A 27098-nucleotide genomic window follows, 5' to 3' on the forward strand; every position below is an offset into this window, starting at 1 on the left:
GAGTTTGCAAGTTCTCCCTGTGACCGCGTGGGTTTCCGCCTGGTGCTCCAGTTTCCTCCCACAGCCAAAGACTTGCAGGTTGATAGGTAAATTGGCCATTGTAAATTGCCCCTAGTGTAGGTAGGTAGTAGGAGAATTGTGGGGGTGTGGTAGGGAATATGGGATTAATATAGGATTAGTATAAATGGGTGGTTGTTGGTCGGCACAGACTCAGTGCGCCGAAGGGCCTGTTTCAGTGCTGTATCTTTAAAATAAAAAATAAATAGGAACAGGAGTAGGCCATTCAGCCCTTCAAGCTTGTTCCATCATTCAGTTAGAGCATGGCTGCTCTGTACCTTAATTCCATCTACCCATCTTGGTTCTGTAACCCTTAATACCCTTGCCTAACAAAAATCTATCAATCTCAATTTTAAAATTTTCAATTTACCTAGAGCAAATTTAGCAGTTGTCAGTGATGAACATTGTCTTGCTTTGCATGTTAATTAAGCAAATATTTTGGAAACATGTAAATGTTTGATCAGATATCAGAATTTGATTATCATGATGTACTCTGTTTATAAGTTGTATTTTTATATGCCTGTAAGAAAATTGGTATAACCTCACTAACTTGTGTGAGCATTCACCAAAGACAGTTTGCATGTTATAGCAGTGTGCAATCCATTCTAGCAAAGCCGCGAGTGACCCCTACATTTCTAAAACACAATTTATGTTGTGTAAAGCCAGTCCAGAGCAGTCATTTTTCACTTTTGTGGCATTGTCAGAGTTTGTCTGAAATGTTGTAGCTGTATAGATGTGGCAGTCAATGAATGCAAATTTGCCAGTTTTATGCTGTCAGCTTGATGCCAGGTAGCTGATGGCACAGGATGATGGATTAATGGTTAGTGAGCTGTGGGTGAAAAATGACTGAACATTCTTCCATGAGGTGACTGTTCGTGCAGCAGACTGTTACAAGGTAACTCAGCGCCTGTGTAGGCTAATTAAAAATTCTGATCAAATCCCGACAGAGACTGGCTTCATCCTTGTTTCACAATATCCAATCATGCACAATTATCTGCATTGTTGAGGCATCATTTGAAGAGACTGCGTGCATGTTTTATGAGCTTGCATAAGCATTGTCTCAGAAGCACTACCAATAAAGTTGATGTACGATCCTCTTTTGATGTCACTGCAGCTGTCCAGCCATTAAATCCTAAATCATTTGAAGCCACTTGCGTACAGGATTTGTAATAGACTTACTAAATATAGATGCTCCTGAAAATTATGTTCCACAAAGGTTTGAGAACACAAAAAGCATGTTTAAAGAAAAACTGTTAAAAGATACAGTTAATGTCGAGATCATCAGAAAGGATATTATCCAGTTGCCTTGCTGGATAATGTGCCATTTACAATTTTGTAAAAGGAAGAAAGTTCTTTTCTGTTGGGCTTCTAAGGCTTTTAAAAGGCATTGAAAGCAAGCACTTGCTCACTAGGATGCAACTCGGTATTGGACTGCAAACCTGCTACAAGATTTTACAATGTATAACATTTTGTTAGGTCTAAGTGATGAAATTATATAGAGGCTCCAAGAATCGCATAATTACAAGGATAATAGCACTATTCTCAATTCACCTCCATAGCTAACAGTTGTTATAAAAAAAGAAAATACTGATAATACACAGTAGGTCAGTATACACCTGACAAGGAAAAGGCAGGTCAACTTTCATGTGACACAATTTAATTATCATAAAGAATCCTGTTGTATATTGTTGTAGCGTAGTTTGAGAGTTGTTTACAGATGTCTGAGTTGTTACGACCAGGTGAGAAAGGAGTCTAGGGGTTCCCTCTCAGCCTTTTCCTGGTTTGACCATAACAGTTTAATTTTTAACACACTATATTTTTAGCCTCTCCTCAGTGAATCCTTGTTCACGGCTCTCCAATTGCAAGGCAAAGAAATCAACCAGACAGGTTTTCTTAGATTTAAACAAGAAAGGTGTAAGTTTATTCACCTTAAAACTCTAATTCGGTTAAGACTACAACGAATACACGACGTGACCACGCTAGCATGCATACGCGATAAGCACACACACAGATAGAGACAGAAAAGGAAAAAGAATAAAGGGGAAAAGTTTGAAGCAAGAGCTGGAGTTCATTTACTGTCCTTTGAGTTCGATGTAGAGTCTTTGATTGCAGTTAATTCTTGCCATTTCGTTGGGGCCCTGTGCATGCTTTCAAACTTGTTTCAATGTAGGAGTCTTCACCTCTTGAGGTTTAAGTGGCTTCAGTGGATTTGGAAATTCGTGGGAGAGAGAGAGCGAGCCAGGGAGAGAGACTCTTTTTTTCAAGTTCAGTTGCAGTCTGACCCAAACTGTTCTGTGAACAGTTCAAAACCACACCTGGGCCATCAGGTTAGTCATGTGACTAGGCTTTTTCAACAAACTCCTGCATTTTTGTGGATTCTCCAACTTAGCAGACACCCTCAGTGGTGGGGGGGGGGGCGGTTGGGGTGGAGGTTGGGGGTGGATAGAATGCTGGCTTGTTACACATTCAATGTCTGGTGATCAAAATCTATCTGGGTTAATTTCATCAGGGAGCAGTTCCATTGTCTCTCCAGGCATCTGTCTCTTAGAATGCAAATGTTTCCAGCCACTACTGATCTCTTTAAACAAGTCATCTTTTCAGTCCAGCAACAGGTTAAAATTAATGCTTCATATGATGAAATTAATATGTTTCATTCGTGGCAGGTGGGGTCTTCATGATAGTGTTTGTATGTCTAAATAGTAACTCGTTTATTTTATGTACATAATGTGACGGAAATCACGCTGCCAAGTGGAAACATATCAATTTTGTCATATGGGACATTACTTGAACCTTTTTTTACTGGACTTTGCACATAACTTATTTAAAAAGACCACAGAGCTGTACAGCTGAAAACATGGTTGCACATTTGCATTCTGAGAGAGAGTTGAATAGAGAGGCAATGGGAGTGCTCACTGATTCAAATAACAAGATTGATCTGGGCAATAGTGATGATCCACATCTTGTCTGTGTAAGAGCCAGAATTCCACCCCCCTGCTAGTGTGATTAGAAAGCTTTGAAGTCACATGGCCTACCTGCTGGCCAGACTGGGGGATTTTTCACTTGTGCCACATAGAAAGAGATCAGACTGTGATTTGTACAGAAAGGAGATGGAAGGCCTTCCTCCCTCTGTTGCTCTCTCTAGCAAAGCCCCAGGAAATCCACGGTGGCAGCATAAGCCTCAAGACTACAGAACTTTGCAGGTGACCACTGAGAAGACAATTGAAACCTTTCTTCGGCATTCTAATACCAGAGAAGCAAGTTTGAAATTGTGCACTGGGCCCCAACGAGTACTCCAAGACCTCAACTTCAACCAAGGACTTTAACATCAAAAACAAATGACAGCAATTGAATTCCATTTATTGCCAACCCTGCTTCAACGCCCCGCCCCGCCCCAATTCTTTCTCCCCTTTGTATCTATTTGTATGTGTGTTTATGTTTAGCTAAAATCACTATATTTTGGAAGAAAATCCCTGTTACAGCCCAAGGGGCAAAAGAGGATCCTGAGACCCCTTCCTCACCCAGTCATAACAATAACTATTTACACTGTTACGACCAGGTAAGTCAGGGGTCTAGAGATCCCTCTCAGCCTTTTCCTGGTTTGGCCAAAACAGGGTTTAACTTTTAAAACAGTGTGTTTTAGCTTCCCTCTCAGTGTCCTTGCTCACTGCTCTCTAATTGTAATGGCAAAGAAATCAACCAGACAGGTTTTCTCAGATTTAAATAGGAAAGGTGTAAGTTTATTAAGCTTAAAACTCCAATTCAGTTAAAACTACTAAAGATACGCAATGTGACCATGCTAGCATGCATACGCAATAACACACACATGCAAATAGAGACAGGAAAAGAGGAAGAATCAAAGAGTAAAGGTTTGAAGCAGTAGCTGGAATTTAGTTACTGGTTCTGGATTGGATGTAAAGTCTTTGATTGAAGTTACGTCTTGCAGTTCTCATTGGGGCCCAGTGCACACTGTCAAAACTTGTTTCGCTGGTCTTCTGTTTTGAGGCTTAAGTTACCTCCATGGGTCCCTGGAACTTTGTGTGAGAGAGAGACAGGGAGAGACCTTCCTTCTCTTTTGTCTTCAAATTGCAGTCAATTCACAAACTGTTCTGTGAGCACAATTCAATTAACCCCCAGGTTGGCCAGCAGGTTAGTCATGTGACCAGCTGCTTATTTGGAACAGCCTTTGCTGCGAGGTTTGTGGATTCCCCCAGCTTACTAGACAGTGTCGGGGGTGTGGAATGCTGGCTCTTACACATTCAGTGTCTCTTGATCATCTCTATTGACAAACCCATCTGGATAATTGAATCAGTGAGTGCTCCCATTGTCTTCTTCATGCAACTGTCTTTTAGGATACAAATGTGCAGCCATGTTTTCAGCCACTGTTGTGGTCTTTTTTAAACAAGTTATTTAAAGTCCAGTAACAGTTCAAAAATAATGTTATATATGACAAAATTAATATGTCTCATTTTGGTAGGTATGGTTTCCGTCACAACACTATCATTAAGCATGTCCAGCTAGCACCTCTCATGATGATTTTAGCTTCTTCCAAGCCTAATACTCATGTGACTATTACATTATCATCACTACAGTGGGAGGGGATACTCTCACTGCCTCAAACCTAAACCCTTTCAGAACCTGATACTAAATCTCCCCCCCACGTCTTTGTCCATATATATTTTTGATATGTATACATTCATTCTTTTTGACTTTACATACTATCCAATCTCCCTCCAAGTTTCTGACATCACAAATTCAGTCTATCAGGAAGCTTCATGACTCTCTCTGATCGTGTTCTTGTTGGACTCAGAAGATCGGTAGACTTTGTTAGAAGTATTGGTCAACAGCATGGACGGCCTTGACTAATGTTTGTAGTATCTTGTTGTCTCTGGGTTTCATGATCATCATCTGGTTCTTCCAGATATATAACTGGTTGTTGTGTTTGAGGAATAGGGAAAAGGTTTCTCTATTTTGGCGTATAGTACCCTGGGCAGAGTTTACTACATAAGATCTCAGATGAACTTCATCTTTCTACCTTCACGTTCTAGATCTCATATCCATACGTTCTCTCCATTCTTTAACATTGGTAGGTTTCTGGTGTGAAATCTCTTATTGTAATTGCAATCTTGTTGGTTCCTCAGTGGGCGTGGTATAAAGATACAGATCGGTCTGACATCTTCGCTTAACGCAATGCGAAACTCGCTTTTCAGTCTTCCTCGACCCAAAAATAGCTTTGGAAAGTACGCTTGAAAGTGACTGTTGGACTCTGGCTGTTTGATTTCATCCACCTTTTTGTTTAAATGTAGGTTGAAGCACGCTTTTCTACTGAACAGAGAAAATTCTTGGTTTTTTAGAGTGTATCGGGTTTCCATTATCCGTCTTCCCCTATATTGAAGTGGAGCTTGTAGCTTTCCCTTGACTTTCAGTTCAATTCCTCCTGGACTGTGTAACTGAGTGTCAGCAGGTTGTATGCAAGGTGTCCACAACCACAGCTCTTGGTCTGACAGAACTGCATCCAATTTTAAATTAGTAATATGTCCATTGACATAAATGTCTCCCATCCAGAATGCCTGATTGAGGTCATTAATTTCTCCTAGGAGGTCTCCTGGTTTATCATCCAGTGGAAATTGTTCCACTTCATTCACAGCTCTATGTGTGAAGACGTTTTGCTTGGCATTTTTGTGGGAAGAAAGCTGGCACATCTTTCAGAAATGGCTTGTCTTTTTGCAATTAAAGCATTCAGCTTTATTAGCAGGACATTGTTCACGTCTGTGGGTCGTTCTGGCTCCTCGGCGCTGACTGAGTTTCATGGCGTCTTGCACCTTCCCCCCTGAGTGTATCTTCTTATCTGGAGATTGCTTTTCTGTCCTGGGCTTCAGGAACTGTACCGTCATTGGATTCTTTCTGATCTCTTCAGGCCACAGGATGGCTCTAATTTCTCTTCTGACCTCTGCCTGTCACAACATCTGAATCGCTTTCTCAGGAGTGAGATCATCCTTCAACTGTAAGAGATCTGATAAAGACTCGTCAGCTATTCCCACTCCTACTCAGTCCCTGATCAACTCAGACTTCAGTTCTCCATAATCACATCCCTCAATCTGTCCAAATCATTAATGAAAGCGTCCACTTATTTGCCCAACTTTTGGACCCCTTTAATTGAACTTTGCTCTTTCCAGTATCTTATTGCTTCTTAAATTAAAATGTTTGTCGAAGGCTTGTAATACATCATCAAACTTTATACTTTGCCTTCTGGTTATTTCATCTGCAACTGCACCCATGGAGTACAGAAGAGTATTTACTTGCGCAGCCTCAGATTTGGTGTGTAGCTGAGAAGCTATTCTAAATCTTCGAAATATTTAACTCCACATCGACCAATTCTGTATCTGAGTGTGTCTTTCCGAATTCTGGAAGCTTTCCGGCATCTTATATTTCAAGTCCATTTTTTCATAACTGCTCAGGATTACTCTTTTAAAATAAATTTTCCTTTGCTTTAATGGAGGTGTTCTCACTCTTTATGGCGGTTTCCCGCTCTTTCCAAAAGGTTTCTCACTGTGACTCGCAGCCTGATCACTGGTTTCTGCTCTTAGACCATTATGCTTCTGCGGTGCAGCCTGAATGCCTGCACAGCTGACTCATTGACTCTCCGTGTCTTCCTTTGGCTATAGAGCAGCTCTGGAGCTTGTTGTAGTCTCCCTTCGAGATCTGCCGTCTTCTTGGCATTACTGTACGAGGTGAGGTCTTTCAATAATTTGTGGGTATTTACACCATTGCCACCATTTTGCATATTGTTGTTAACGTAAGAACACGGAGCAGGAGTAGGCAATTCAGCCCCTCGAGCCTGCTCCATCATTCAATACGATCATGGCTGATCTCATCTCGGCCTCAACTCCACTTTCCTGTCCATTCTCCATAACCCTTCAACCCATTACTAATTAAAAATCTGTCTATCTCCTCCTTAAATTTACTCAATATCCTGGCATCCACCGCACTCATGGGTAGTGAATTCCACAGACTCACAACCCTTTGAGAGAAATAATTTCTCCTCATCTCTGTTTTAAATCTGCTACCCCTTAAATCTGCTACCCCTTATCTCATTCTAGATTGCCCCACAAGAGGAAACATCCTCTCTACGTCTACTTTGTCAATCCCCTTAATCATCTTATAGACCTCAGTTAGATCTCCTCTCATTCTTTTAAACTGTTGAGACTAAAGGCCTAAACTGCTCAATCTCTCTTCATAAGACAAACCCCCCCTCATCTCTGGAATCAATCTAGTGAACCTCCTTTGAACTGCCTCCAATGCAACTACATCCCTCCTCAAGTAAGGGGACAAAACTGTACGCAATACTCCAGGTGCGGTCTCACTAATGCCTTGTATAGTTGCAGCAACACTTCCCTACTTTTATACTCTATTCCTTTAGCAATAAATGCCAAAATTCCATTTGCCTTCCTTATTACCTGCTGCACCTGTTTTCTGCAATTCATGCAAGAGGACACCCAGATCCCTCTGCATTGAAGCAGAGATTTCTCTCCATTTAGATAATTTGCCTTTCTATTCTTCCGATCAAAAGGAATAACCTCACACTTATCCATGTTAAACTCCATCTGCCAAATTTTGGCTCATTCACCTAACCTATCCATATCCATTTGTAAATTTCTTAATTCTTTATTGCAACTTACTATCCCAAATATTTTTGTGGCATCTGCAAATTTGGCGAGAATACCTTCTATCCTTGCATCCAAGTCATTAATATAGATTGTAAATAGTTGGGGTTAGCATAGTTCGAGCATTGTTTACAGATGTCTTGGAGTCATGGTATGGTTAAATAGCAATTTGTTTATTTATATACTTAACTATTTACAGTCTCATTAAGCATCTCCAGCAAAGACCTCTCATGATGCTTCTAGCTTCTTCCAAGTCGAATACCCATGTGACTACTACATCATCATTACTACAGTGGGAGGGGTTACTCTCACTGTCTCAAACATTAACGCTTTTGGACCCTTATACTATAGATTCCACCTGAAACATTTAAATAACTTTCTGTTTCAGTTGTTGACTAACTTGCTGTGTATTTTTGCTTTTTGTGTGACATTTACAGCCTTCGTGATTTCTCAATTAATCACTTGAGCATTTCTAACTTATTAGTGAGCCCCAAGTCATCTCTTCCCCAATGGGATTGCAATGCCAATTTAAAACTGTATTTCCTACCCCCAATTTTGCTCGTTCTCAGAATAATCTGTGCTTATTTGTTTGGAAGTTTAAAAAAAAAACCCTTTCAGAGACATGTTGAGAGATTTGGAGGAGGGGTTGATAGTGTTGCTGTAATTTATGTTGACTAAAATAACATTTAAATTTGAAAAATTTGAAAACATTTAAAAGAATAAGATGTATTTGAGAGTGCAGTGTAGGTTGAATGTTGATAGTTATTAACTTCAACCTGTAGTTCTACAAGCAAGCAAAAAGGATATTAACCTTTTTATTTTTTAACTAACAGACTGATAATGTGTAATTGTGAAAGAAATTAAGTGGAGAAAGGGCTTAAGTAGGCCATAAAAATCACAGCAGGGATCAAAACCAACCACAAATGCTATAAGCAGTTTGCTTTTCAATATATCTTCATGGCGTATGAGAAGAAATCTACAGCCTTGTTGGTTATTCTATCTGTAATATTGTCATCTACTGTCCACATTCACTCATTTTATTAACAATTATAACATTTCCTTTTATTTTAAATTCTGTATGTTTTGGTAGTCATTCTATTTATAAATTAATTTTTAATTGATTAACTTTTATGAGGTTCAGTTTGTATTAAGATATGTGAATAACCAACTGGAATCAGGGCCAAATGAAATTCTCCATGAGTCAGTTTGTAGACAACCTAAATTCTGACAAATCCAAATACTCAAATTTCATATTATTTACCTTTTGTTAAGTATCTGCTCATTAAGAATGAAAGACGAGAGAAATTGTATCGCAGTTTTACCAATTTTAAGAAGCATTTGCAAGTTGCAGTTGTATTCCCACCTTTGTGTTTCAGGTGATTATTGATACAGAAAGTGAGAGTATAGTCAGGAGTTGGTTCCAATCTGAAACCTGAGAACACTAAAGCAATGAGTTTATAATGATTGCAGTATATCTCTAGTACAGCGTTCTGTGTTTTTGTTGTAGTTGTAGCGTTGCTCGGGCGTTGCTGATAAAGTCTAGGAGTCTGGATAAGGTTAACTAGTTAACTAACTATTATTTACACATCTCTATTTACACTCTCCGCAAGGCTCTCTAGCTAGCATCCTTCATATTGCTACTCTCTTCTTCCAAAGCCCATTACCATGTGATGATTACATCATCATCACTACAGTGGGAGTGGTTGCTCTCACTGACTCCAGCATTAACCCTTTCAAGCCCTTATTCTACATCTCCCCTCAAGCCATTATCCATACAATTTCTTTAACATGTATACATTCTTGACTTTACCTAATACTCTTTCTTCCCCCCGAGTCTCTGACTTCACAAATTTAGTCTGTTTGGAGGTTTCACGACCCTCCCTGATCTTGTTCTAGTCTGACTGGGATGATCAGTAGTCTTCCTTGTAAATCTGGATTGCTGACTTGGTTGATTTTTACTAAGGATTGTAGTATTCCATTTGCTCTGGGTTTCTTTATTATCATCTGGTTCTTCCAAATAAATGATTTACTGTTGCTTCTGGGGAATAGGATTAATGCTTCTCCTATTTCTACGCATGTTCCCTTCCGTTGTGTGTACCACATATGATCTCTGGTAGTTTTCATCTCTGTGGATTATAGCACCTTCCCTTTCTAGGTCTTGTATCCATACTCTTGGGCCTTCATTCAGTTTCGGTAAATCTTTTGCTGTAATTTTGAGTTTGTTACCTTCTATAAGAGTTTCCCTGGTCTCTTGCTGTCTCATAGACCCGGATCCAACCCTGAAAGCAGGTTTTTAGGCAATATAGGAGGTTGAGGTTTTATCTTCCTGCCCATCAGTAACTCTGCTGGTGATAGTCCACAAATCAATGGTGTAGGTTGATAAATTAGAAGTGATGTTGGAAGGTCTTCATTCTTCTTCAATAAGGACTTTATCATTCTTGCACCTCTTTCTGCTTCACCATTCGACTGTGGATAACGTGGTAAACATGTGAGATGTTGAATTCCCATTCTTGTTGCAAACTGTGTGAAATATTCATTTGCAAACTGTGGTCCGTTGTCTGACATTACTTCGTCAGGGATACCATGTGTTGCAGTGATGTCTTATAGAAATCTTTGCTTTAATTGTTGTTGAATATAACCTTCTCACTTCTATCCATCTTGAGAAATAGTCAATGCTGATTATACAGGACTTTCCGTTGACCGTGAATAAATCCATACCATACCTAGATGTTCCCATGGTCTGGTCGGAAATTGAGTAGTTATCAGGGGTTGTTCTGGTCTTTGTATTGCACAGATCTGGCAGTTCTAGATCACATTTTTGACCTCTTTGGATATTCCTGGCCAGCACACTGATGATTGTGCCCTTGTTCTGCACTTTGTTATTCCCATGTGGCCTTGATATAGACGTTCCAAGATATCCGATCGAAATGAACTAGGAATGACTAGTCTGTTATTATAAACTAGTAAATTGTCGATGATTGTGATACATACTGGTCTGGCATCTTCTTTAAGTATGACTCTATTCTCGGTCTTCAGTCTTCCTAGACCTGATAAAAGTTTTGGATACTCTGCTTGAAAGCGACTATTTACCTGTGGCTGTTTGACTTCATCAATCTTCTTGATCAGATGCAGATCTAAACACGCTTTTCTGCTTAACAGGGAAAATTATTGGTTTTACAAGAGAGTTGCTTGAAGCTTACCCTTCACTTTCAGTTGGGTCCTACCTGGACCATGCAACTGTGTGTCTGCCAGTTGTAGGCAATGTCTCATCAACCATGACTCTTGGTCTGACAGAACTGTGACACTATCACCTGTGTCCAATTTGAACTTCGGTAGATGTCCATTTAGATAAATATCCGCCATCCAAAATTCTTCATCTGGAACGTTAATTTCTCCTTGGAAATCTCCGGTTTCCTTTTCTGCTGGAAGTTGATGCACTTCATTCACCGCTGTTTGTGTGAAGATGTTTTTTGAGCAAAGAGATCTTGTTCTGGTGCTTTTTTCCATAATGGCCTGTCTTTTTACTTTTGAAACATTCCTCTTTACTCGTTGGACATTGCTCCTGTCTGTGGGTTTTCCTGGCTTCACAGCGCTGGTACGGTTTCCCAGTGTCGTGCACCTTCTCATCTTTGTGTGTCTCTTCATCTTTGGCTTCAAGAACTGTACAGTCACTGGATTTCTTCCAATCCAAAGCTTCTCTTCAGCCCGCAGAATGGCTTTATTTTGTCTTCAAACTTCTGCCTGTTGTATGATCTGAATTGCTTTCTTGAGTGCAAGGTCATCTTTCAATTGTAAGAGATCTGATAAAGACTGATCAGCTATTCCCACAACTATTTGGTCCCTTATCAGTTCCACCTTCAATTCTCTATAGTCACATCCCTCAGCCAATCTGTACAGATCATTTGTAAAAGAATCTATGGATTTACCTGTCTTCTGGACTTGCTTGTTAAATTTTGCTCTTTCCTGAATTTTGTTACTGCTTAAATTGAAATATTTGTTGACGACTTGTAGCACATCCTCAAATTTATCAGAAGCCTCATTTATTCCTTCATTCACAATCACGTCATCTGCAATTGCACCCTTAGAGTATTAAAGGGTATTTACTTGTTCTGCTTCTGATTTAGTATGCAGCTGGGAAGCTATCCTAAATCGTAGGGATATTGTCTCCATAAGGACCAATTTTATACCTGATTGGATCATCTTGATCGTGGAAGCTTTCAGGCATTCTAAATTTTGAATCCATTTTGTTTTCCTAGGCTTTGTTAGGCTTTTTAGGGTATTCCCCTATCTTTTTAAATCATTTTGACTTTAATGGAGGTGTTCGCGCTCTTTCTGTTGGTTTCCCGCGCTTTCTCTCCACGGTCTGATTGAGTAAAGGCTGCCGACTACACCTGACTCCTGAGTCGCCTTTTCGCTAGAGATTGACCCCTCTCCCTATTTTTGCAACCCAGTGTGCTGTTATCCAACAATGTTCCCTTTTACAATTCTCTCACCCAATCCTGGACTGTCACCCGGCGCTGAGACTCGGAACCCGATCACTGAACCTGTATGTTTCACTGCAGACCACCATCCTTCTGTGGTGCAGTCTGAATGCCTGCACGACTGACACACTGACTGTCCAGCCTTCTTTGGCTACGGAGCAGCTTTGGAGCTCTTTGCAGTTCCCCGATGAGATCTGCTGTTCTCTTAATGCTACTGCACGAGATAAGGTGTTTTCGGTACTTTCTGGTCGTTTTAACCGGTGCCACCAAGTTTGTATTGTTGCTGTAGTCTTAGCGCAGGTAGGGTGTTGTTGATAAAGTCTCGGAGTCTGGATAAGGTCAACTAATAACTCCTTTATTATTTACACATCTCTATTTAGACTCTCCTTAAGTTTCTCTAGCTAGTATCCTGCTACTCTCTTCTTCCAAAGCTCATTACCATGTAACTATTATATCATCATCACTACGGTGGGAGGGATTGCTCTCACTGTCTCCAATGTTAATCCTTTCAGGTCCTTATATTACATACTGTACAAAGCCCCTAAGTCCCTAGGCAATCCGCTGCTCCCTCTAAACTTCTAAACATCTTGTGGCATCTACTTAATATTGGGAAAAAATCAGATGTTCCTGCCTATTTTCTTCTAATTGAAAATTAGTACATTTGTTGAAGCATGACTGTGATTGGCTCCATTGTCAGTTCACCTTAGTGCCAGTCAGATTGAGGTTGGTTTGAATTAAACAACATACTTAATGTAATTTTATTTTCAGAAAAAATAATCTGCAGAAACTGTTCTCTTGATGATATTCATAAAATGGGATCATGTTATCCTTTTATTAACCTGCCTTGGGCTAGTTTTAACTACTTATAGGGCTTGTCTTAGTATGATTGTGAATCACAAATTCATATGTATAAAGACAGACATGAGTTCATCATGAAAGAGAATTTAATCCAATTCTTGACAGTGGCAATATTTTTGGAGAGTTTCAAACATTTTAAAACTACATTAAGTATGTTGTTTAATTATTTGGACTAAACTAAACTGGATTGAATAAAGAAATCTCATATCATATGGCTGCAATTTAAAAGTAAATTCAGACCACATGCCTGGCATTATAACAGCAACAACTTGCATTTATATAGCACCTTTAAGATCGTAAAACATCTCAAGCAGAGTCAGAAATTCAAATCTTCTGAACCTGGAGTCCAATTTTGAGATCCAAAGTAACAGCCTTTCCCTTGTTTGCGAAAAGCATAGATACATAACTTGATATCTAAATACTGTCACGACTGAGGTGGGGGGAGTGCACTGTCTTTTCTGGTTCCACTTCTCCACAAGTCACAACATATATTTCTTAAAAATTTAACCCAGTTACTGATGCAGTTAATCATATACTCTATTCTGTATCCCAGAATAAAATACACCAACCAGGTGTCTTTAAGAAACAACAAAATTATTAGTTTATTATAAAATAAGACTTAGCCAGTAATGAAGCAAAGCATTAACACACAGATTGAAATATGAAATTTCCCTTTTTAAATTCCCCACACACAAACACACACACACACACTGAAAGAAATACAGAAATTCTCTCTGCAGAGGTATGTTTAAAACAAAAAGACAGAAAAGAATACTTTGGCCAAATACTTGCTAATTCTTGAAGAAAAAAGAGAAGATATGGAAAGATGTCAGTTGTCTCTTTTTGGTCTGGAGTACCAAATACGTATAGACAGCTGTCATTGGGATCCTTCTAGAGCAGTTCCTTTCAGGCGATGTTGAGGATCAGTTTGGCAGGCTTTCCAGGAGAAATGCAGGAGTTTCTGGCAGGCTTTGCAGGAGAAATGCAGCATCAATTTCTCTATTTCTTGCACTTGATTCTCAGGAAGTTCTTGAAGAGATGGAAGAGGATGAGCTGACGGTGGCTGCTCTGTTAGCTGGTTTCCTCCAATGGTCTTCAAAACAGTTCACACCCCAACACACTGTCCGAAGCGAAACCAAAAACAATATCTCAAGAGTCAAGCCTCCTGGCCCCTATAAATCTTGACCTGTCACTTCTCCGTAAACATCTTCCCCAGGTCACCAAGGTTTCTGTTGTTTAGTGCTTAAAGCACATGACTTCCAGCAAGGCTGTTTTTAAACAGCATCTCAGTTTCCTACAAACATATGAACAACATACGAATTAGGAGCAGGAGTAGGCCATTCAGCTCCTCGAGCTTGCTCTGCCATTCAACATCATGGCTGATCTGATTGCAACCTCAACTCCACATTCCCACCTACCCCCAATAACCTTTCACCCCTTGCTTATCTAGAATTTATCTACCTCTGCCTTAAACATATTCAAAGACTCTGCTTCCACAGCCTTATGAGAAAGAGAGTTCCAAAGACTCTCTACCATCTGAGAGAAAAAAAGTTCTCCTCATCTCTGTCTTAAATGGGCGACCCCTTATTTTTAAACAGTGACCCCTAGTTCTAGATTCTCCCACAAGAGGAAACATCCTTTTTACATCCACCCTGTCAAGACCCTTCAGAATCTTACATGTTTCAATCAAGTCGCCTCTTACTCTTCTAAGCGCCAGCTGATACAAGCCTAGCCCGTCCAACCTTTCCTCATAAGACAACCCACTCATTCCAGGTATGAGTCTAGTAACCTTCTTTGAACTGCTTCCAACACATTTACATCCTTCCTTAGATAAGGAGACCAATACTGTACACAGTACTCCAGTTCTGGTCTCACCAATGCCCTCTATAACTGAAGTATAAACCTCCCTACTTTTGTATTCAATTCCCCTCGCAATAAATGATAACATTCTATTAGCTTTCCTAATTACTTGCTGTATCTGCATACAAATCTTTTATGATTCCTGCACTAGAACACCCAGATCCCTCTGCAATCTCTCGCCGATTAGATATGCTTCTTTTTTATTCTTCCTGGCAAAATGGACAATTTCACATTTTCCCACATTGTACTCCATTTGCCAGATCTTTGCCCACTCACTTACCGATCTATATTCATTTGTAGCCTCCTTATGTCCTCTTTACATCTCATTTTCCTACCTATCTTTGTGTCATCAGCAAATTTAGCAACCATACCTTCGGTCCCTTCACCCAAGTTATTTATATAAATTGTAAAAAGTTGAGGCCCCAGCACTGATCCCTGCAGCACACCACTCGTTACATCTTGCCAACCAGAATATGACCCATTTATGCCTACTCTGTTTCCTGTTAGCTAGCCAATCTTCTATCCATGTTGATCTGTTACCCCATACCATGCGCTTTTATTTTCTGCAATAACCTTTGATGTGGCACCTTATCAATTGCCTTCTAGAAATCTACGGACAATACATCCACTGGTTCCCCATGATCCACAGCACATGTTACTACTTCAAAGAACTCTAATAAATTGGTTGAACATGATTTCCCTTTCACAAAACTATGTTGACTCTGCCTGATTACGTTGAATTTTTCTAATTGCCTTAATAATAGCTTCGAACATTTTCCCTATGACAGATGTTAAGCTAACTGGCCTGTAGTTTCCTACTTTCTATCTCCCTCCCTTTTTGAATAAAGGAATTACATTGGCTATTTTCCAATCTAATGGAACCTTCCCCGAATCTAGGGAATTTTAGAAAATTAAAACCAACGCATAAACTATCTCCCTAGCCACTTCTTTTAAAACCCTAGGATGAAGGCCATCAGGACCTGGGTCTTGTCAGCCCAGAGCTCCAACAATTTGCTCAATACCACCTCTCTGGTGATTGTAATTTTCTTGAGTTCCTCCCTCCCTTCTATTTCCTGATTTACAGCTATTTCTGGGATGTTACTTATATCTTCTATGGTGAAGACTGATGCAAAGGACTGAATTTTATGAGCCCCTCGACATCGGGGGTTGTGGCAGAGGGGCCCGTAAAATTCTACCGGGAGGTGCCCACCTCGATCCCTGACGTCGAGAACGCCCCGCCAGATATCAGCCGCGGTGGCAAGGCCTCGGTGCGGCCCCTCCCTGCCCCTTGGCGGCGGGGTCTTCATCTAAATATTTAAATGAGCATTAATGATTTTATGTCCAACTGGCTGCGACTTGTGCCTTTGGAACACCGTTGGAGTTCTGAGGTGAGACACTGGTGTGGAGGGGGGAGGAATTAAAATTATCAGGGCGGGATGGGTGGGGAAGTGGGGAAAATACTTTTTATTGGCTGTGGGGATGGGGTGAAGGGGTTGAAGGGCAAATGTGAGAAGGTTGGGACTGGGGGGGAGTTCGGGTCGGGAATAAAATAGGTTTTGTGAATATCGGGCAATGACAAGACCATTGGGAGTGTTGGGAAAGGGCCTCCATCTTCTAATCATTTATTAAAAACAAATTAAATCTAATATTTGTTTAAAAATTAAAATTTTTGCGAAGGGCTTTAAGCCCTTAAAAAATGGCACTGGCGCCTGCCTGGTGGCACCAGACGCGTTGCCGGGGATGCAGCAGCCGCCCCCTTTACTTCATTGGAGGCGGCTGCTTCGCCCCCTCCATTTAAATCAGCTTCCGGGTGTAATGTCGCGGGGGCTGTGCGGCGGCACTTGCATGTTGGCAGGTGCGCTGATATAATTCAGCCCAAAATACCTGTTCAATTCATCTGCCATCTTATTTTCCTTTATTAATTCCCCAGACTCACTTTCTATCGGACCAATGCTCACTTTGTTAACTCTTTTCTTTTTAAAATATCTATAGCATCTCTTACTATCTGTCTTTCTATTTCTAGCCAGCTTTCTCTTATACTCTAATTTTTCCCTTCTTATTAATCTTTTAGCCATTCTTTGCTGCTTTTTATATTCTGTCCAATCTTCTGACCTGCCACCCATCTTTGTGCGATTATATGTTTCTTCTTTAAGTTTGATACTATCTTCAACATTTTAGTTAACCACGGATGGTGGGCCTCCCCTTGGAATTTTTCTTTCTTGTTGAAATCTATCTATTCTGTGTATTCTGAAATATCCATTGCAATGAACTGTCAACAACAAAGCAGAGTCCAGCTTCTATGAAATCCTCAGCCTTTCAATGAATCCATCTTCACAATTTAAAGTCCTCAAAACATATACTTAACAAAAAATATAGAACCACTTTGGTAACAATACCAATATTCATAATTCCTAATTGGCATAGAAAAGCAGTTGCCTATCTGGAAATCACATGGTATCCATCCAGTTAAATATTTTGTATCTGGTGTGTGTCCTTGGGACATGTGAAATGTTGATAGAACATGGCAAAGTGTCTGACATGCTTCTGGAGTGCAAACAATGCTGAATGAATCACAATGTATAAAAAAAGTCAGCCAACCAATGAAAAACCACTATCTGCAGAAAATATTTCACTGTTTTAACCATCTCTAAAAGCATTTTTATTATCTATTGAATCTGCTTCCACCACCCTTTCAGGCGGTGCATTGGAGATCATAACAACTCTGCATAGAAAGGAAGTCTCCTCAACTCCCCCTCTGGTTCTTTTGCCAATTATCTTAAATCTGGCTACTGACTAGCCTACTAAACAGTTTGTCCTATTTATTCCATCAAAACCTCCCATAATTTTGAAGACTTTTATTAAATCTCCCCTTCCTTAAGCTTCTCTGCTCTAAGGAGAACAGTCCCAGCTGTTTAGTCTCTTCACATCACTGAAGTCTCTCATCCCTGGTCTAATACTGGTAAGTCTCCTCTGCAGCTCTCCAAGGTCTTGACATCCTCTTTTGTATTTCTAGATTCCAACAACAACCTGCATTTTTATAGAGGCTTTTATGTAGATGTACATGCCAAGGCACTTCAGAGGATTACGGAAAATGGACACAACCAAAAGAGACGTTATGGGGGGTTGGCTATAAGGAGGGTCTTAGAGGAGAAAGGAAGAAGAGAGAAGTGGAGAGACTCGGGGTTTGCAAAGATTTTCCGAGAGTGTGCTGGTGAAGGCATGGCTGTCAACGGTTGATTTGAAGAAAAATAGTGTGCAAGAGACAATTGTATCGGGCTTTGGCAAGACCACACCTAGAGTACTGTGTACAGTTTTGGCCTCCATATCTAAGCATGGACATACTTGCCTTGGAGATTTATTAACTTACTTCCTGGGTTGAGTGGGTTGTCTTTTGATGAGAGGCTAAGTAAAATGGGCCGATACTCTCTGGAGTTTTGAAAAATGAGAGGTGATCTCATTGAAGCATACACGTTTCTGAAGGGGCTTGACAGGGTAGATGCTGAGAGGTTGTTACCCCTCATTGGAGAATCTAGAACATGAGGGGAACAGTCTCAGGATAAGGGGTCGATCATTTAAGACTGAGATGATAAATTTCTTTACTTAGAGGGTTATGAATTCTCGATTCTACTGGGTTGTGGATGCTCCATTTTTGAGTATTTTTCAGTCTGAGATAGACAGATGTTTGGACTCTCAGAGAATCAAGGGATATGGGGAGTGGATGGGAAAGTGGAGTTGAGGCAGAAGGTCAGCCATGATCCTGTTGAATGGCAGAGCAGGCTGAAGGAGCTGTATGGTCAACTCCTGCTGCTATTTCTTATGTTCTTAAGTCAAAGGATCACAGTTTGCAGTGAGGCCATAGGAGGGATTTAAACATGAAGGTGGAAACTTCTAAGGTTCAGGTGTTGGGGAGCTTAGTAGGTCAATGATAAGGGGTATAACTTTGTGTGGAATGGGATACAGCAGCAGAATTTTGGATTACCTGAAGTTTGCAGAGGGTGAAGAATGGAAGGCGGGTTAAGGGGGTGTTGAAGTAATCAAGTCTGGAAGTGACAAAGGCATGAATAAGGGTTTTAGCAGTCATAGGCTGAAGTAGGGGTGAAGGTGGTGATGTTATATGGGTTAGCCACACCACCAGGTTGAAATTGCAAGATTCTACTAATTCCGCTGGTAAGGGAAAGCTCTTCAATTTGCACTCAATTTCCAATGTGCGCATGCACTCTAGGCGTATTTTAAAAGTTTTTCTATATCAAAAAATATTTAATTTACTAATGATCTGACTAGTGTATAGCAAAGAGACTTTCATGCTTCAGTATAGTTTTTTTTAGTGTCATTTTTAGTTTTTCAATCAGGTTACTCGCAGGCGAAGGACTGGGTACCCGTATTAAAAATGCTTAATTATGGTTCTGAACCCATTTTCAGCTGTATTAATTAATTGCACCAGGTTACCACTATTAAATACATCAAGTAATATTTTTTGATGGAAAGAAAATAAAACAGAACAATTACATTCTGTTACACTGTTTGCGCTGGTTCATTGAAGATATTACGTTTGTGATTCTGCAAATGAATTTTAGCTGAAAGTTGAGCTATCACATAACCACTTCAATTTTGGGTGCAATTTTACAAAGTAGAAATTCTACCCAGATAGCATTTGATTTAATAAGTTATTGTTTTATAGAAGGATAGCAGTAAATTTAATTTTAAGTATTGTCTAAAAATATGGTTTGCGATTGTTTTCATCTATAGAATCTTACAGCACCGCAATTTGCCCATTGTACCTGAGCTAGCTCTTTGAAACAGCTGTCAATTTAGTCCCACAACCAGTTTTATCACCACAATCCTGCAAATGCTCTTGTCCAATTGCCTTTTAAAAGTTCCTATGGAATCTGATTCCACCACCCTTTTCAGGTGGTGTGTTCCAGATCTTCACCACCATCTGTGTGAAAAAAATTTCTCCTCATTTTCCCTCTAGTTCTTCTGCCAATTATTTTAAATCTATGACCTCTGGTTACTAGTTCACTTGCCAGAGGAACAGTTTCTCCCTACTTGCTGTCTCAAAACCCCTCATAATTTTGAAATTCTTCTATGTTTCATAAGTTTCAATAACTAGAAAGGCATTCATAGGTGGACTAAAATAATTATAATGAAAGAAGCTTTTATACTGTTGAAATTGATCTCAAGTGCACTCCGCTTAATTATTGATTTTGTGTTTATGTCAACTTGTTTCTGAACACCCCTTCTTGGCACACTGCAATGAATCATTGGATATAGAATTTTGAAACCAGTTTATTTAAGGTAAAGATTTTTTCTGATGTACTTTTGCCTCCTTTTAATTTCATTGAACAATGCATCAAGAATTTTTGAGCAATGTTGATGAACATGCATATTGCTAATTTACTCTGTTTTTTAAGATGTCTCTATGAATTTTTTTTTTAGATTTTTTTGTGAAATTGATGATGTATCTCTCAATGTGGCTTTAAATCTGCTATGTTAATTTCTCTTTTCCTGCTTGCAAAGTGTCCTGCAGCGAGATTTATTAAGGTTAAATAAACTGCCGCAAAGTTTGTTGAATAATAATTAACAATTGAATGTTGTAGATAGACTTTGCCCTCTCACAGGCTTTTCCTAATCCCGGTGGTTAATTCATTACAAGAGAGGGGGACCATTTCAGCGGCTGCTGCACATTGTCAGTGAACACTTCTGTAGGGAGTTGGTAGAGCTGCTCTGATTTCTAATTTTTCTCATTCATTTCCCACAGACATCAGATCCTGCTGAGGTAATAGTCTTGGAACGATGTGACATTGTGGAGTACAGAGATAACAGGAGCTCAGCATTAACTATCAGTGAGTATTGACCTGACAGATATTCAATTCTGGATGATTCCAACTTGACATTTAATACTATGAAACAATTTCTATGTATTTGATTATATTCTAGATTATGTAGTTTACTTTAACTTTGAAAAGAAATGCAATTGAAATTGGTTTGATGAAAGTGACCTGGTAACACATTTTAAAATACATTTTCTGTTGAAGAATTGCAATCATTGGTTAAAAACTTGTGTACCTTTTTGTTGAAAAACGAGAATTTAGTCCATGAACGTAATTGAAATCCTATGATAAAGATTTTTTGAGCCTTTTCTAATGTAGTTTACAATCTGCTAGCCTCGGCCTGTTTTAGAGCAAAGTTGAATTTTTTTTTCAAGTACTAAATGTACTGCTGTTGTAAGTGGCCAAATGTTTCAAATCTTTGAAGCGTATTGAAAGAGAAATGAATAATACACAGGTTAATACATGCTTGAAGTGCAATAAGATTTGATGAATTATGGCTCAGTGAGTATTTTGTACTTCCTAATTTTGTACTGAGATTTACAGTTCACCGTTCAGTTCTTAAACTGTGCTGAATTACTTCATCTCAGGCTTGGTGATGTTAAGGATGCAGCAATGGGCTTCAGTTCTCTTGAGCTATGGAAAGGAAAAGCAAAATCTGCAGGCTCGCTGATGTTGATAGTTATGCAGTTACCTGTGTTATAGAGTGCACTTGTGCAGTATTGGGCGAGGGCAGAATTGGGTTCCTGATACCCTTCATGTAGATGACTTGCCAACATTTACTGTCTCATGACAAAAGGCTACTGGTGCCTGTGGAACCGCACCCGAGCATGATTTAATGCCTTAGGAGGGGAGTAAAAACATGCATGATAAAAATGCTATGGAAGAGCATATAATTTTGGAACACCACAGGCACAAATGAATCTTGGTGTTCCTCTTAGTTAGCTAAAAATATGAAGACCAACATCAGTGCAGAAGAAAACCCGTTTTACATCACATCATTCTGGATTTAACCATTTTTATTCTGTTAATGGTGAACTGAAATCACTCTGGTGCAATCCCTTAGTGCCTGACCTTTGTGCTTGTTGACCTATTTTCATACAAGGTTATTTCGCCCATTGCTAGAGCCTGGATCATCCACTTGAGATGGCCATGGTGGGCTATTGAGAGCCTGGCTGCAGACTACTGTGTCTTAGCATTGTTGGGGCAGTCTGGGCCACATGGCTGTGCAGAAGCAACAACGGGAACTGGTTCAAAGGCTAGCAGGGGAACAGATGTACAGTTATCCTGAGAGAGGACTGAATGAGTCTCTCCCATGGAACCAATGCTACTGTCATGTGGCTGTACCTGAGAACAGAATGAAAAAATGTAATGATGCCCTGGACCCTCCTATCCATGCTCTTCTTCATTGATTAAAAGCCTGAGGAGATGCTAGACTCCAGAGCTACAATGGCAGCAGTCTGAGCTCACAGCATAGATGTCAGAGCTGTTACCAGAGGATCCAGTATTCAGAGAGCTGTGAAAATGCTCCATGGTTGACTGCATGATCTCTATGCCATGCTCAATAACCCCATATGAGTTAGAGATGGTTGTTCTATGCTATTGTGCACAAGCTCACTCGCAAGTTGTCCAATGCAGTTAGAACTTGCTGCGCTATAGTGATCAGTCTTTTTTGTAGCCTGTGCCATTGATACCTTCATCTGTGCCTTTTGCAGCAGGATGGGTTTGTGCATTTTCCCTCCAAAAAGCTGCTTCATGTGTTGTCCTGTCCTCCTACACATCCTCCTGCATACTAGTGTTTTGAGTCTCCCAGTACAGGCCCAGCTAGCCGATGTTGTAAAGAACATGTCATGCCGATCTGTGAACTGGTGCTTGCAAGGCTACGATTGAGTGAGACTGTGTCTTCATTTGTGTTGTCTTCTAGCTCCTTGACCCTTACCACTCTGTAGTTACTTCCATTAAAAAAGAGTGGGCCAAGGATTAGCATTTAGGGAAAGCAGCTGCACTTCATCATGCATAATGTGCGAGGATAAGATTTCATTGAGAAGAGAGAGTGTAAGATGGCCAAGAACCCTGCAAGACGCATCCTTCAGCTTCACCACTTGACACACCCCATGATCTCCATGGAGTCCTCCTTGACTTGGGAGAGGATGTTAATAGATGCTGTTCTTTTTTTTGTCCATGCCTGCTCGCTGTTATTTTTTGCAAGATTGTCCTGTAGGAAAGGAGGGAGAGTTTTTATGACAGCCTAGTAAGATACTTTGAGGATTTACATGTCGAGATAGAATAGAGGTTCTGGTGTGTGAAGGGTTGCAGAAATTTGAAATAGTGAAGGAAGTAATACTGAAGAAAGTAGCAGGTGTAGAGTGTTCAATTAGAAGTTAGGAGGTGAAGTGAAGTATGTTACAATTAATGGAGAAGATGAAAGAGAGTGCTGGTAATCGGGGGTGAACAGCTTGTGAGTAATAGGGCTACAAGGAGTTAGGAGGGCTAAAAGGGGTCATGAAAAGTCATTGGCAAACAGGATTAAGGAAAATCCCAAGGCTTTTTCTACATATATAAAGAGAAAGAGGGTAACCAGGGAAAGGGTTGGCCCACTCAGGGACAGAGATGGGAATCTATGTGTGGAGCCAGAGGAAATGGGCGAGGTGCTAAATGAGTACTTTGCATCAGTATTCACCAAAGAGAAGGACTTGGTGGATGATGAGCCTAGGGAAGGGAGTGCAGATAGTCTCAGTCATCTCAGTATCAAAAAGGAGGAGGTGTTGGGTGTCTTGCAAAGCATTAAGGTAGATAAGTCCCCAGGGCCTGATGGGATCTACCCTAGAATACTGAGGGAGGCAAGGGAAGAAATTGCTGGGGCCTTGACAGAAATCTTTGCATCCTCATTGGCGACAGGTGAAGTCCCAGAGGACTGGAGAATAGCCAATGTTGTGCCTTTGTTTAAGAATGGTGGCAAGGATAATCCAGGAAATTATAGGCCGGTGAGCCTTACGTCAGTGGTAGGAAAACTATTAGAGAGGATTTTTCGGGACAGGATTTACTCCCATTTGGAAACAAACAAACTTATTAGCGAGAGACAGCATGGTTTTGTGAAGGGGAGGTCGTGTCTTACTAATTTGATTGAGTTTTTTGAGGAAGTGACGAAGATGATTGATGAAGGAAGGGCAGTGGATGTTATCTATATGGACTTTAGTAAAGCCTTTGACAAGGTCCCGCATGGCAGACTGGTACAAAAGGTGAAGTCACACGGATCAGAGGTGAGCTGGCAAGATGGATACAGAACTGGCTCGGTCATAGAAGACAGAGGGTATCAGTGGATGGGTGTTTTTCTGAATGGAGGGATGTGACTAGTGGTGTTCCGCAGGGATCAGTGCCGGGACCTTTGCTGTTTGCAGCATATGTAAATGATTTGAAGGAAAATATAGCTGGTCTGATCAGTAAGTTTGCGGACTACAGAAAGGTTGGTGGAGTTGCGGATAATGATGAGGATTGTCAGAGGATACAGCAGGATATAGATCGGTTGGAGACTTGGGCGGAGAAATGGCAGATGGAGTTTAATCCGGACAAATGTGAGGTAATGCATTTTGGAAGGTCTAATGCAGGTGGGAGGTATACAGTAAATGGCAGAACCCTTAGCAGTATTGACAGGCAGAGAGATCTGGGCGTACAGGTCCACAGGTCACTGAAATTGGCAATGCAGGTCGATAAGGTAGTCAAGAAGGCATATGGCATGCTTGCCTTCATCGGTCGGGGCATAGAGTATAAAAATCGGCAAGTCGTGTTGCAGCTGTACAGAACCTTAGTTAGGCCACACTTAGAATATTGCGTGCAATTCTGGTCGCCACACTACCAGAAGGACGTGGAGGCTTTGGAGAGGGTACAGAAGAGGTTTACCAGGATGTTGCCTGGTCTGGAGGGCATTAGCTATGAGGTAAGGTTGGAAAAACTCGGATTGTTTTCACTGGAACGACGGAGGTGGAGGGGCGACATGATAGAGGTTTACAAAGTTATGAGCGGCATGGACAGAGTGGATAGTCAGAAGCTTTTTCCCAGGGTGGAAGAGTCAGTTACTAGGGGACATAGGTTTAAGGTGCAAGGGGCAAAGTTTAGAGGGGAGGTGTGAGGCAAGCTCTTTACACAGAGGGTGGTGAGTGCCTGGAACTTGCTGCCGGGGGAGGTGGTGGAAGCAGATACGATCGCGACGTTTAAGAGACATCTTGACAAATACATGAATAGGAAGGGAATAGAGGGATATAGGCCCCGGAAATGCAGAAGGTGTTAGTTTAGGCAGGCATCAAGATCGGCGGAGGCTTGGAGGGCCGAATGGCCTGTTCCTGTGCTGTACTGTTCTTTGTTGTTCTTTGTACAAGTAGGGTAGGCTTAAGCAGAGAGTAATGTGAGGGCTGAATTAGACATCTTACCTTAACAACCCTGGTTAGGTTATTAAACTTCTTCCAGCGTTGTAGCCAGGTCCATAGCATGATGCTCCAAGTGCAGACCTGCTTTGCCACTGTTGCCAAGCAGCTTGTCTAAAGACCTTTCCACTTGCTGGGAAGACATTGCTCCTCCTGTCGACCTCCTGCATCAATACCTCCAAAGCAGCATCCGAGAACTAAGGGACTCTTGCAGTATCTCTCTTGCCTGACATTGTAAGACTTGTTCAGAGACCAACAACACTCAAGAAGCTTGACACCATCCAGGAAAAAGCAGCCTACATGATCACGACTCCACCCACCACCTTAAGCATTCACTCCCCCCACCACAGGAGCACAGTGGCAGCAGTGTGTACCATATTTCTGCATTGCAGCAACTCACCATGCCTTCTTTGACAGCACCTTCCAAACTCTCAACATCTACCACCTAGAAGGACACGGCAGCAGACGCATGGAAACACTACCATCTGCAAGTTCTCTTCCAAGTCACACATCATCCTGACTTGGACCTTCACTATTGCTGTGTCAAAAACCTGGAACTCCCTTCCTAACAGCACTGTGGGTGTACCTACACCAGATGGACTGCAGCAGTTCCAGAAGGCAGCTTACCACCACCTCAAGGGCAATTAGGGATGGGCAACACATGCTGGCTTTGTCAGCAATGATCACATTCCATGAAAGAATAAAAAAAGTTGCCTGCACCATGGTGCACCTCCCCTTTATGAGGTGCAGACTGCCTTTAAATGGCATTAGGGATGACTGATATTCCCAACACCCCTCCATAATGCAATTTGCCACTCATTAATGCTAGTCATGCTGTCAATGCGCCGATTTAATAATGAATGTCACTGATCAGTTATGGTTCCTAGTCGCACCCATGTGACTGGACGTGTGCTGTCTGTGCAGCAATGAATCTGAGCGCAAACAGGGGCTGAGATGAATTTCTACATCTCTGTGTTGTTTTTGATGCACTGTAGTCTCTATATAATTAATTTTATTCTAACCTGCTATCAGGTGTAATGGCTGAAAGTCATGCCATCCTAACTTGACAAACTTGACTTTTAAATTTCTTGCACAGACTGTCTGAAATTTGAAGATCCCAGAGAATGAAGATCAGAATTAGTGTGAGTTCACATTGCTCTTTTGAGTTTCTGTAGATGTTCGTTGCCTTTTGAAATATAGATGAAAGAGCAAGGGGTTAGATCCAGCTGAACAATTGAAGATTTTCTTCAAGTAGAAGGCATGTGTCTCTTTCTTCCAGAAATCCACTGTTGGCATAGTAAATAAGGAGCTAGGTACTTCCCAGTGAGTGAGAATGCTTGAGGACCGATTGAATGTTCACTTCTACAAGGCACTGTTCAAATGCCTTTGGGCATTGAGTAATCCACTAAAATAAACACCCTACTAACACAAATATATCTTGCATCAAGGCTGTAATGTATACCTTCTAAGTATTTCTCAAATAATTTTCTTTGCTTTTTGGTTTTATTTTAAGCTAATATTAAGCAAATCAGGAAGTCAATTCCCAGTTTCTGCTGACTTAGTTGATATTTTGGCAGGTTGATAATGGGGCATCAGTAAAGCTGGGAACAGGAGTTCTCTGATCTTTACGGAAAGTGTGTCTATGCGGATTTTGGATAAGCACATATTTGGACTTGGCTGTGATATTCGCATGATTAAATATGCTTCTCATACTTGCTGTCAAGGTTCATATATAATGTCCATTTGGGTGAAGTATCAGAGTCAGATCCTGTGAAGCAATAATGAGGAATGTTAGCGTAGAGGTTATGATACTGGACTAGTGATCCAGAAGCCTGGACTAATAATCCAGAGACATGAGTTTAAATCCCATGAAGGAATCTGGGGAATTTAAGTTCAGTATATTAAATAAATCTGAAATAAAAGTTAGTATCAGTA

The 27098-nt window shown here is 40.7% G+C and overlaps 1 protein-coding gene across 13 annotated transcripts in view; it reads left to right on the forward strand.

The window, feature by feature from the left end:
- Positions 1–27098, forward strand: part of inpp4b (inositol polyphosphate-4-phosphatase type II B) — a 996728-nt gene that overhangs the window by 344415 nt on the left and 625215 nt on the right. For all 13 annotated transcript variants that reach the window (XM_068043111.1, XM_068043134.1, XM_068043119.1 and 10 more), the window contains one exon: positions 20676–20760. In XM_068043111.1, coding sequence (XP_067899212.1) covers positions 20676–20760 — 85 coding nt within the window. The remainder of the gene's footprint in view (positions 1–20675; positions 20761–27098) is intronic.

This window comes from Heterodontus francisci, chromosome 1 (genome assembly GCF_036365525.1).
Source record: "Heterodontus francisci isolate sHetFra1 chromosome 1, sHetFra1.hap1, whole genome shotgun sequence".
Lineage (NCBI taxonomy): Eukaryota > Metazoa > Chordata > Chondrichthyes > Heterodontiformes > Heterodontidae > Heterodontus > Heterodontus francisci.